Source organism: Platalea leucorodia (genome assembly GCF_965183815.1).
Source record: "Platalea leucorodia genome assembly, chromosome: Z".
NCBI lineage: Eukaryota > Metazoa > Chordata > Aves > Pelecaniformes > Threskiornithidae > Platalea > Platalea leucorodia.
The window spans coordinates 3,062,864-3,075,759 of record NC_138858.1 but is presented as its reverse complement, the minus strand read 5'-3'; the positions used below and the strand labels follow the sequence as shown (position 1 = coordinate 3,075,759).

General features: G+C 51.2%; 1 protein-coding gene across 1 annotated transcript in view; it reads right to left on the bottom strand.

The window, feature by feature from the left end:
- LOC309602672 (unconventional myosin-Vb-like) overlaps positions 1 to 7,979 on the bottom strand; it is a gene marked incomplete at both ends in the record, with an annotated part of 154,289 nt that extends 146,310 nt beyond the window's left edge. The window contains one exon of the mRNA XM_082336436.1: positions 7,953 to 7,979. Within this exon, the coding sequence (XP_082192562.1) occupies positions 7,953 to 7,979 (27 nt within the window). The remainder of the gene's footprint in view (positions 1 to 7,952) is intronic.
- Between the last annotated feature and the right edge of the window lie 4,917 nt (positions 7,980 to 12,896).

The window sequence follows — 12,896 nt, the reverse complement described above, 5'->3', positions numbered from 1 at the left end:
TTGCCTTCTCACGTCCAGTCTGCTCAGGGATTTGGCAGCTGGAGGTTTGCCTGAGCCACCTGAAATCATCCTTGTGGGACTTTCAGAAGAAACCAGACATTCCCATCACCATCCCCCGTGATTTTTAAAAGCCATCTTTAAATATATTAAGGATCTTTTTTTCTTTGAAGAGCGGTGACTCGCCAGGACACATCCCCACGATGTAACGTGTCATTTTGATAAGTAGCGGCCGTGATTCATCCACAACACATCCTGCTCCCAACAGCCCTGTAAATGGTGGTTAGCACATCCTACCAGCACCTCACACCTCAGCGGGACTATCGTAACGCAGCTTGGGCGATGACTCACGGGAAGGGTGAAGGTATGGATTAGCTGGGTTTAAGCGCTGGCTCTGCACCTCGGTGGAGCCACCGAGGGAAACGCGTCCCTTCGTGGAGTCCACCGGCACCACGGGGTTGCCCATGGTTCAGCAGGATGGGAAGCAGTCCTGAGCTGAAAGGCTTGGTCAACCTCAAGCACGGAGACGACTTGTTTTCAGGGAAGAGGTAAGCCAGAGGCACGTGGCAAACAGAGATTCGCAGGCAGAAGGATGAATGAGAGCCAACAGGAACATCCAACAAGCAGGATGGACAGGTGGACACAGCACACATCTCCTATTGAGGAGCCAAGCCACGTTACCACCAAACACCTGGAGCACACCAACACCAAGCACCCAGACAACACAAAACCACCCCGCTGGTACCACCACCAACGCCCATATGGGAACATGAAACGTGGCCTGAAGGAGGTGATGGCTGTGCATTAAGGAGGAGATGGCCACAGTATCCTACAACCTCCTCTGCACCCTAAAGAGAGTTGGTGAGGGCAGCAAGACGTGTCACACGGTATCACCACCGGCTTCATACGGACAAGCACAGGGAGCTAAAAGCCAGTACTAAAAAAACTGCTCGTGGAGGAGAAAATAATTTTTTTTTTTTTTAAATCAAATGGGATTCGGTTAAAAGTGGTGAAGGATAGCGGCACGGTGGGTCAGGAGCGCACGCTGCTGGAGAAACCGCACCACCATCCCACCACCCTGTGGGTTTGGGGCCATACCCTGCAATTAAGGGCTTATATTCCTTATAGTAAGGGTTTATAGACCTATGTTGCTTATAGTTCTTGTAGTCCTACAGTTCAGCCTTTGATACTTTTAACCCATTCCCATGACTCACAGGTTTCAGTCGGCTGGAGAAGACTTTGGACACAGACAAACCAGGGACAAAAGGAGAGCTGGAAAACAAGTCACATTTCCAGGCTGCAGGCTCTTCCCTGGAGGCATGTTCCTCTCCAAACCCTCTGGATACCGCAGGAAAGGCAAAGAGCAGAAATACCAAATCCATAACAGCCTCATTAGTAAAACTGATGAGTCTACCATGACTTGAGCATCACATTAAAGAGCGTTCAACGAGGAAGGCCACGTAAAACCTGTCACCCACTGGCCCCCAGTCCTTCCCAGCCCTGCTACCATCTCTGGACAGGTCTCTGCTCATTTCTGGAGGACCAGCCTAAGCCAAAACCCAATCCAACGCCACAAGATGTGTCTTACAGCAGGCCAGAGGCATACGAGGGCAATTGCTTTACACAACCAACTCAAGACACAAGAACGTTCACGGGGAGTTTTTTCCATTTTGCTAAAGAGCACATTCTTCACTAAAATGTTTTGCAAACATTTCAGGTGTCTGCCAAAGCTTGAGGTTTTGCTGCAATAAAAGCAGTGATTTTCCTGACCCGAACTGTAGTTCATGCTGATATTCCTTTAACTGCTGCGAAATGCCTCTGTTTGCAGAACCGGTCAAAGAGCAGACAATAACACCACAAAAAAACCCGACTCAGGGCTTCACCTACGCTACCTGCTATTTATTACACCGCCGACTAACTCAGAAGGTCCAAAGTCCACCTTCACGCTCAAGTTAGGCTACTCCTCTGGTTTCCTTCCCAGACAACTATCACAGTAAGGGTACGCTACTCCTTTTTTGGCCAGAGCTACAAACTAATTGGTGTGTAAATTAAAAGTCCAACATGCCTAAAACTGCATTGTACTACAGCAAACTGAGATCAGCTTCAAACATATATATATTAAAAAAAAACACAGATAGAAATACACATAGCCTGCCTTCTTGGTCATCAGAAGGGATGCACACATTCACCTTCAGGGGCATTATTTTCTACACCTGGTTATTGGCAGCAGAGAAGAATAACAAAGGAAAAATCCTCCCTTGGAAATACATTCCTCAAAAGCAGGCTGCCTGTGACAAATACCCTCAGTTAAACTCCTTCTTGAGGGCAGAAAAGGGCAGGACCGACTCATCCCATCCCACCCAAGACCAGCACAAGCCACGTGCTGCCTCAGGCTCCGGACCCACCGCCATCCCCAGGTTTCCATCCTTCACCCTGGAGTTAACCCCGCAAACAGTTGCAACTTGGGCTTGTGTGCATTGAGATTCACTCCCCCTCTCCCCCCAATTTCACACCCTTAAAACAGTATCAGGGCAAGAATTCTTAAAAATAATTTTTAAAAAAGGCAAGTTGACGAATCCCAACCAGCAAGAGGGCATAAAGCAGGAATCACGCTAATTAAGCCCTGCTTACACGGGGCAAAATCCAGCCATCTCCTGCCCACCAAGGGAGGGAAATGCCCACAAAGCCACCAGCGCCCATCTCTCGCCTTCCTTGCACCTACCGAAGGCCATGTAACCAGTGGACCGAATGGTATTTAAACACCCAGGTTTGGCTCTGCTTTTATCCCCTCTGTGCTGCCTCCGGGAAGCCGAGGAGGTCCCCGAGCTGCTGCAGAGGTGGCCATGCCCTTGGCACGGTCCCCAGCTGCAGAGAGCCGGCTGGAGCAATCATATTTTACATTTCAATGATTTGCTCTCCGCGACTGCAGCTAATAACAAGGCAGGATCAGGAGGAGACCGGGGATGCCAACGGATCCAGCTCCTTCAGCAAGACAGCCCCATCTTTAAATAAAAATCCCAGCGTGGCCTCCGAGCTGTCCCTGCCCTTTGTGGCATGACCCAGACACGTTCGCATAATCTAAAATAAAGAAATAAAAAAAAACAACCAAAACCGTCAAGTATAACCCGTTTTTCCTAACAGCAGCTGCAAATGGCAGAGGGAGGAGTTCAGGAGCTCTGCAGCAGAAGTCCCATGGATGTCCTGGGACTGAATCCTAAACTTTCCCTGTCCCCCACACTTATTCCCATAATTTTTTTCTACACAATACACAGAAAATCTTCTCTCTCCTTCCCTGCTGCTCCTCAACCCCAAATGAGCACACAGGCACCCACTAAGGATGAATCCTTCCCGAGCCTTGAAGGATAAATCGTTTTCAGGAAAGTTTTGTGCCAGAAGGTTTATGCCAGTTCATTGACTCAGTGTGTGATCACATTGGCTGTATTCGCTTTCAAAAAGTTTCTCCCCAGGGTCAAAACCCACCAATTCATTCTAGCTACATTATTTAATACAACAACTTCAAGTGAAAACCAGAGTTTTCTATAACCAACACTAGCCATTAGAAGAGGATCTTTTAATGCATTAAGTTCTATCGTCTATTAAAAAATACTTGGCAAATAACAGTCACTTTGCACAACAGGAGGAAAACAAAAAATTTAAAGAGAAAGAAATACCCTGGTTTCTTACTCATCCAGAGCTTGCAAACCTTCTGAAGAGAGTATCTCGAGCTGCACAACACCCCAGGAGCAGAAAGGGACAGCTTACTCCGTAGCCTGGCAGAAGCACTATTTTGCATGAGGTTCAGAAGCTACGCTTAAATTAACAATTAACATATATTAAGAAGTACCTTTGAGAGAGCAGAACATCCAGAAGCAAAAGCAATTATATTTGTTTTAGTAATAAGAAGAGCTTCACCTTACAATAATGAAGGCTAGCCATGCAAACAAGTCTCATCTCCAGTTTAATGCGGCAAATCAAACCGCTGCTGGAGATGGCATCTTCCAGGAACGATGTCCTCCCTCCATCCCGCCCAGCACCCAGCTCAGAGGAGCAGAGCGTCCCCGTTACCTCATTACAGAGTAACGCCGGCATCTGCACAGGCTTACGGGGATTGGACTGCAGTTACCCTGGCTGAAGCTTAGCTGCATCAGCAACAGGTTTCTTTGGAGGGCTCTGGCTGGAGAAAAAGGAAAGAGCACTGCGTGCAGGGAGCTGCCTCTGCCTCGTGCTTCAGCTAAATAGGGTTTGAGCAACTCCCCTGCCCAGTTGCAACCAGTTTGGCTGGGCAGTGCTGCAGCTGGGCACGTCCCACCGTTGCCACGCTCCAGCAGGAACGCCAGGGACACGGCAGGAGCAGGACTGGGCCCAGGCAGCCTTAGAAAGACGTTTGCACAGGGTAACTGGGCGATACACAGGTTAGGCAAAGCTCCACCACTTCTCCATCTGGGACAGGTTTTTTTGCAAGCAGGAGTCCTCAATGCCACTGCCTCCCCTACTCCTCTTGCACGCACTGGTGCCAGGGGCTCCAGGACCAGGTCTTCACCCTTTACCATATATCTCCTCTTCTGCTAGGATGCAAGTCGCACAAAACTCATGTTTGTTTCTGCAACAAAATAAAATCCACAGCCAGATAATCCCAAAGTCCCCAGGTACTGCATCAGGAGCAAGAAGATTATCATAATGGTCTCCCCATAAATATTTACCCAAGTGGAGTCCTACGTGCTTGAAGGTTGATGCAGTTTTAGAACTACTTACATGCTCATAATTAGGCACAGCTGTTAATTATCTGGCTTGATGGGGGCTATTAAACACCAGTCATCCCTGCTCCTCAAGGGGCACAAGTGAGACATCACATGGAGGGGGCCTCCACCAGCAACTCACAGCTGCTGGTGTTTCCAGGATGGGTTCCTCTCCAGTTTAAGTGTTCCTCAAGGCAGTGCTGAGTCTAACACAGCAAATTCATCAGCGTGGCTTAATAAGCATGAACTTAAGCTCCAAGAAAATATTATGTGTCCCACAAGGTCCCAGGAGATCTTCTGCAAGCATCAAGTGGAAGTTAAGGGCTCTCTACACAACACGTAGCAGCTCCTATTACAGCCCAGCAGGAAGGAGAGCTGGGAGGACCTGAGAAGTCCCACTCAGCTACTCCAAAGCGGCTCCCCAGCAGTTTCTCTCATCCTGGCTCAACCAGGAGGAGGAAGGACTCCAAGGGAGGTACCCTTGTGGCTGTGCTAATGCAACACTGCGCATCGGATCGATAGGCTTTTAGCAAGACGGCTGTATTGATTCCAGTGAGCTGGATCGTCCGCCTTCCCTCAAAAAGCCTCATCCCCATCCTGCCAACAAGGTTATCCAGGAGGCCGCTCCACCTCTGCACTTGGAAAGCCATCTCCTGAACCACAGCACCCCACTGAAGCTCTCCCATGCTTCTACCCCTTGTTTCCTCTGATTGCTCCCATGTTACTCCATTAATGCATCTTCTGGGAGCAACAACACCCAGCTGCTCAGGGCAGGGCAGGCTGTCTTCTCCCCACCACACTCTCAGAGGCCTCTACCCTATATGAGCTATAAGTGCCCAGCCAAGCTACAGGCCACAGGGCCAAAGCACCGGGACGCTCCTTAATGCTTTCCAAGAGCAGGCTAGAGAGCAACACTTCTGCTTCATCTTGGGGACCTCCATCAGCAACAAGCACCCTCAGGCTCAGCATCTTTGGCTGTTGGGTTTGTTGTATTTTTTTCCAGCCTTCTTTGTTCTTTTTCTTATATACTCAAAGTCACAGGAAACATTTTCCTACTGCTTCAAAGCCCAGAGCCGGCACAGAGGCCCCATGCAGAAGACAACCCAGCAAGACAGTCCTAAATTTCACTGCAATACCAGCACTCGGCCCCGCAGGTGACCCATAGGGGTTCAAGGCACCATCCGTGGCCCCACTGTCTACCACACCAGCTGTATCCCTAAAATATCCCCGCAAGACAGACGGACACCAGCAGAAGGGTCAGCAGCGAAGCACCAGCTCCTATCAAGACCCTTTGCTGTTATTAAAAATAAATTAAAAATTAACGACATGCACAGATTGCCACCAAATCCCCATTACTTCCCAAGTGCCTCATCGAAAAGCCCCTATACAGCAACGGGATCACAAGCAATGCCCCAGCAGGCATTCAGATGAGCAGGAGTACAAACCTAATCAAGTTAGCATAAAAACACAACACAGGTTAATTACCTGATCATCGAGTTAAGAATCAATTAAGCTGGTTGTTATAACCAGCCCATCGATACAGATAACACAGCCCTTGCAGCCAGCCTCCCTCCTCCCCGGGGATGCTTGCCATCGCATCCATGCACTCGCCTGATGAGATGCTGCGGTCGGCACAGCGGAGCAGTTTAGCCACGGCTTTCCTTGTGCTCCCCTTCAGATTTTCCGAGAGAAAAAGGTTTTCCAAACCTCAGACTTTGCTTTTGAAGCACTCCTGAGAAGGACGGAGGTCAGCCCGCTCACGGACAGACCTGCTCAATCCAGCGGGGCTTCTTAAATTCGCAAAGGTTCAAAGGAGGAGCTGCCAGATTCACACTTCATCCTGCGTCCGTTTGATATCAACGGCCAAAAAAATAAGTGGCAACCTCTAAATATTACATAAAAGCTGTCTGCAAAATGAGTTACAGAAGCAGAAATCTGCAGCAAAGTTAAGCCCGGGAGACTGGCACGGAGACAAAAAGCAGTTCCTTGAGAGGGCTGGTGCCAATCTGGCAACCTCTCCGCGCTGCCCATGGTCACAGGAAGAATTTAAAACACTAAAATTCTCATTATTACAGTAGATGATGCTGGCACTTCAGAGTCTTTCAGCAAAAACCGTTCTGAAGCCAAGCACTTTTCTCGATGAGCCCCTGCCTAGCGTTATTGATGGCTTTTACTAAGCACATTCCCTGGATCCCGGCTGTCCGCAGCACTCCCGGGTAGCCTCGGGAAGATGCGGAGCGCAGGGAAGAGGGCTCTCTCCCTATCGGTTATCGCTCCGTACCCGGCGGATCTCCCGCTGCGTGCGAGGAGCTCTTTCCTCAGGCTGACTCAATCCGCAAAGATCTCTCCGGTCACAAACCTCTCCCTGGGAAGGGGGCAGAAACCCCCAAACCGCACGGGGTGCATCCCCAGCCCGCTTTGGTCAAGGAGCGGGAATACCCCGCACCTTGCCTCAGCACCCCACAGAATAATAAAAAGCAGCGATATCTTGTCTAGATCCCAGACTCGGCTTAAAAAATCACCACCTGAGCTTCCCATTGTCGCAAGGGCCACTTTTGAGGAGCGAATCCGGGTTTCTCTCCGGGAGCGATAGGGAGGGTGGCCAGCCCGGCACCCTGCGAGGCCACCAGCCATGTTACCTTCCCCGGCTGCCATGAGGAAGCGGGTGCCTTCGGTCGCACCCCTGCCGCGGGATCCTATTCGGGAGTTGCAGAAAGAAAAAGAAACTGGAAACTGGGCACCTTAGGAGCATTTTTCGGTTAGTTACGGCAGTTGTAAAGACTGTTTTTTCCTCTCTCTCCACCCTGGTGTTGTAGGAATATGAGGGGGGAAGAAAATTATTCTGTGAGGATTTGGGGAAGCTGAGCGTGTTTTAGCTGCGTGTTCACCCGCTGAGGGGACGGACCCCACGAAGGACGGAGGCCAACGCCGCCACGACCCCGACCCACGGGCGAAGTTCGCCTTTCCCTGCACAAAACCGGCCACGTCGTTCCCTCAAAATCCCGGGTGGAGCCGTTCACCCCCGGGGGGGACCCGACCCGGTACCCGCCGGGGAGGCGATGGGCGGGCGGGGGGGGGTCCCGCCGCTCCCCGGGCATCGTCCGGGGGGGTGTGGGGAAAGTTGCGGGTCCCCTCCGTGACTGGAAACAACCCCCCAAAAATACAAAGAAGACCCCCCCACACACACACACACGCCCTTCCCCCCGCCGCCCCGCTCACCTTGGTGTAGAGCTCCGCGGCGGACATGACCGGGGCGGGCAGCGCTAGGCGCGGGGCATGGGGCCGGCAGGCAGCGAGCGGCGCCGCCGGACCGACCGACCGACGGACAGACCGACAGACCGACCTTTACACCGGCCGCCGCCGGCCGGGGCGCGGGAAAGGGAAGGGAGCGGCGCGGCGGGGAGGCGAGGGGCAGGGGGAGGAGGAGGCGGCACCGCTCCGCCTCCGCCGCGCCCCGCTCAGGTGTGGGGCGGCCCGGCTGTGCTGGGCTCGGCTCGGGTGGGAGGAGCAGCGCTTTGCCTCACTGCCTGCGTCGCTTTCTATATATATATATTTTTTTTTTTAAAGCCCTTTTTTACACATATTTTTCCTTCTCCTCCCCGGTCCCGGCCGCTTCCCCGGGGAAGGGTCCTCCCGGCCGGCGGCGGGAAGGAGCCGCCTCGCTTCCTCCACTAGAGGCGCTGAAACGCACCGTGTTTGTTGTTGGGTTTGGGGCTTTTTTTACCCCTTTTATTCCTCTCTTCTCCTTCCTTTCCCTTCCTTAAACCCCAAGCGAGGGCCCCTCGGTGGTTTCGGGCTCTGCCATCCCGTTGGGGATCGCCCATATATCGGGGTTTGGACGGGGCGTCCCCGGCCAGGAGACGCCTGGGCCTGGCAGCCTTGCCCGCGCGAGCCCACTGCAAATCCATTCAGAAACAGGTTTTTCCTCTGTCTTCTCCTACCTGGAGGTGGGTTTGGGTTCCCACCACCAACACTGGGCTCCTGGGCACTGCTTGTGCCTCGCTCCGTCCCACGCCGATGGCGGTAATTGTTTTTTTGGGCAGAAACAGGCAAAAATGACCCCCAACTTGTCGGGCCTTGGCCACGCCGCCTCCCTCCATCCCGTGGGAGCACCCCATGCTTCAATTCATGCTTACGAGGCGGTTTTTGAGCCTGAGAAGGATGATACAAATGCCAAGTATTCCTAATTAATCACTATTGCTATTCATTATCATTCAAGGTGTTTTGCATATTAACTAAGCAGGCAGAAAATGTGCTCAGCAGGGCTTATCCTCTGCCACAGTCGTTTGCTCCGTGAGCGGGGATCCCTCCTGCTCGCAGGGCACCGGCAGCCTTTCCTTAAAGCCATCGCTGGTGGCACCTCACCCTCTGCTCCTCGCCCCTTTTTGGGGGTGAAACTCCCCCTTTTGCCATCTTTTCCCTTAGCCACCCCAGAGCCCGGTAGGGAGCAGCGCCGATTTGGTGGGAGGACAGCCAACATCGCAGATATCTCTCTTTTCCAGCTCTGATGTCCTTGGTGAATCCAAATAAATTGCAGGTGGCTCTGGGGGAAGTTTGGGAAGGAGCAAAGAGGGGGAGAAAAACCTGCACCCTGTCTAGAAATGACCCTGGGTAACACATTTGACGGCGTAATCTCTGCAAAGCCTCCAAGATAGCTTTGTTGGGCAAACAAAACTTGCTCTTCTCCTTTTATTAAATCAACTGTAGAAACAAAACGTGAAGTACCGGCGCAATCGGGAGCAAAGGTTTCAGCGAAGCCTGGGTAGTAGCGATAGCCCAGAGGCAAAGCACAGCCGTTCCCATGAAATACCAGCTGGTGCCGTGTGTGATTTTCCATCAAATTTATCATAATCTAAAACTTTAATTAAAAAGTTAGAAAATAAAAACCCCAAAATACATACAAAATCCCTGAAGCGTGTCCTAAGTGCTGAGTTGCTGGAAATTGTCTCCTCCAGGAGACAGAAGCTTCTTTCCATTTGGGAATCAAAACTTACGTTGATCATAATATTTAACGAGCACTGGCTCTTAAATAGCATTTTATGGTACCGCCTCTTAGCATTCACGTCAAAGGCACTTGCATTCACATCAAAGAGGTGAAAATGAAGCAAATACCATGTTTTTTTCCCCTCTAAGCAGAGCCAGCGGCTTCCTTGCAAGTACAGGACGGGTGTTGGAGATGCGTTTGCTCCCCGAGATGTTCACGGGTCCCAGCCTTGTCCCTCTGTTGCAATGACACATGGAGACCCCAGGGACAGACAGAGGGACAGACGGACGATGGCACGGAGTGGCAAGGGGCGCTGGAGGTTAGGAGCAGAGTTATCTGCTCTGCAACACCCACCCCATCATTGCACATCAGCTTTGGGGTTTTATTTAGGTAGAGGAGCGAAGGCGGGTTTGCCGTTGAATTCAGACGGGCAGGAGAAAACAGCGTTTCTGCAGTGAAATGCCCTGACCCCCAATCCACAGCAGCAGCGTTGAATTTCGATGCACGAGCAGAACGTTAACACCGATAACCCCATCCCAAAATCCTCCGCAGAAATACTTTGGAGCAGGATCTACTGCTGAGAGCGCAGTGGGCCGGGGGTAAAATGAGAGCTGAGCCAACCTTATTCCTCAAAATTAGGGGCAATATCTGCACAGTTCAAAGGACTTTAAAGTCTCTGCGTGTGTATAAAGGTTTGCAGGGAAAGGTTTGTACTTTGCTGGATGTCTCTTGTACGTGACATCGCCTGTGCGGGGCACGACAGCAGGTAATGCAAAAATACGGAGCATCAATTCTGATAGCTCCAAATGTCATCAAGGCAGAGTTGACTGTTGCTAAATACAACCCCAGGTGCTGAATTTTTACATGCAGAGTTGTCGCAAAGATCTCAAAGCCGTGCAGAAGTCACCACGTGCTACGTCTGGGCACGATCCTCAGGTCTGGCTGGGGCTGCGGTGTCACCGTACCCTGGGCGTGGTTGCAGTGGCCATTTCTGCAGCAAGCGTTCCTACCTGAGTTCAAGTAATGAAAAATTAATCACAGTGTTAAAGCAATAAATAATTAACAAAGAAGGATTTTCCTGCAAATAAAACTGGTTCTGTCCAAAGCTGGATGTAGCTCTTTGCAGCGAGCCTCCAGCCCGGCCCTAGGGAGCAGGGACCAAGCCAGCACCATGCCGCAGGGCACCAGGAACCGCTCCCCAGCTCAGCGCCTCACGCGTGGCCAAAAGCGTCACCATGGGATGTCCTGGGGTCAGTATAAAAGCCCTTACGAGCAGGCGGGTGGATGCAGAAAAGCCTTAAAGCCTTGGCGAGTGCCAGGGGTTCAGACCTTGGAGTGGGTCCGGGAAAATGTGATGGGGTGCAACCATTCCTGGCTCTGCCACAGGCAAGTCACCGACACAATCCGCACCTCTGCACTTTCTCCACCAACGTGAAAAATGTAATAAAAAATACAGGAAAGCATATTTTGTAAAGCTCTAGTGCCTGTATAAGCGAAGAAGGTGTAACTGCCTGGTTTTTAAATGCCAGTGGTTTTGTCTGTGGGTTGCTCACACCCCTGGTGCAGGAGGAGATCACCCCGCCACGGACCAGGAGTGGTGGTGTCCCTGCACTCTTGGTTTAATAAACAGTTTGGCTCCAGGATCCCCCAAACACTCAGGGGAAATACCACAATTAAGGAAATTCTTCAGTCTTGACATAGAAAATCATTCTTACTTGGGGGCATGGAGAGGATGCTTCTAAAGGAGCCTGCTGACCCACCCAGCCGCTCAGCAGCCTGGTATGAGCCGTATCCGTTCTTCCAGACCAACCTGAAGTCTACAGAGGACTCAATGGCAAAGGGGTCAGCCCCAGCAACGTGTTCATCGACCACCAGTTTTCTCTTGGAAGAGTTTGGTTGCCTGTTATCCCACGGGAATTCATTTCTGCTGAAGGCAAACCTCTTCCCCTCTCTTCTTTTTGTGCAGACTTCACATTCATTGCAGAGGAATTTTGCCTCCAGGAGCAGAAGCTCAGACACTTTATAAATGCTTGATAACTCTGGCCACTTCTTCTGAGTTATTATTTTATTAAAAAAAAGATTTATTATGGTTCTGGACGGCTCAAATTCACCGAGCTCACCAAGGTGGTATTTTTTGTCTCTCTTATTGGGTGTACCCAGCGACAGTGTCACAGCCTTTAATAACACGCTTTAATTAATCCTGGAATTCTGAATGTGCTATTATGCTCATATTTCAAAGAGGGGTCACAGCAGTAAAGAAAAATCTACATTGCTTGCGCGGGGCCACACCAGGAGCCCGTGGCAGACCAGGAAATTAATCTCTTAATCATTCTGCCAATTTGACCCGGCGGCGAGAGCAGAGACCGACAACTACCTGAGCTCTCTGAACTGATGAAACTATTTCCATTATCTGGGCTGGCCTTTCCCACCTGCAAAATAGGAGGAGCGGCTCTGAAGTCCTCTGTGTGGCTTTGGAGACGGCTGCTGAAAAGCGCTGCGTGAGGGCTAGACGTCACGACTACCAACCCGCCTCGCCTGGTTTGCAACGTTTCCTTTCTCGATGACTGTAGGAGACAGACCCTGTTTGGATACAAGTGATTCAAAGAACACGACACGAAGAGGCTCCGCTCTGCTCCGTCTGGATGGTGTGAACTTGTCCCTCTTCCATCGGCTGTCTCAGGAAGCTGCTCTCGGAGAAGTTTTGTCCGTTAAGCAAGGATAAAACCCCACCACACTCGGTGCTGTGCTCCTCAGCAGGGCAACACCTTCGGGCCAGGTTCTTCTGCCATTTACACCCGTAATTAGCTGGGTTGCTCTGCTAAGATCACTGATACTGTTTCAGATTAATATTTCTCTACCCGGCCTTTTGCAAACAGCTGCACGGCTTTCTCCACAGACAAAAAGCGTTTGTCAACTTGGCGTCTGCTTTAAACCTAGAAGATGAGGCGACCGTGCAGGCAGTTTATTCCCGATTCGCTCCAAGAGGCCTGGGAGCTGGGACTCCTGGGCTCCGATCCCAGCCATTTATCAGCTTCTCTGTGCGTCCGTTCATGCTGCCACACAACAAAAAAAACGCAAGAGTCCTGGTACTCGCCAGCAGGAAGCCAAACACTGAAAGGGGAAGGTAGGGAGGAGGAGGAAGGTAGAGCAAGTGCTTAGTGAGGGATGGAAGTTGGAGA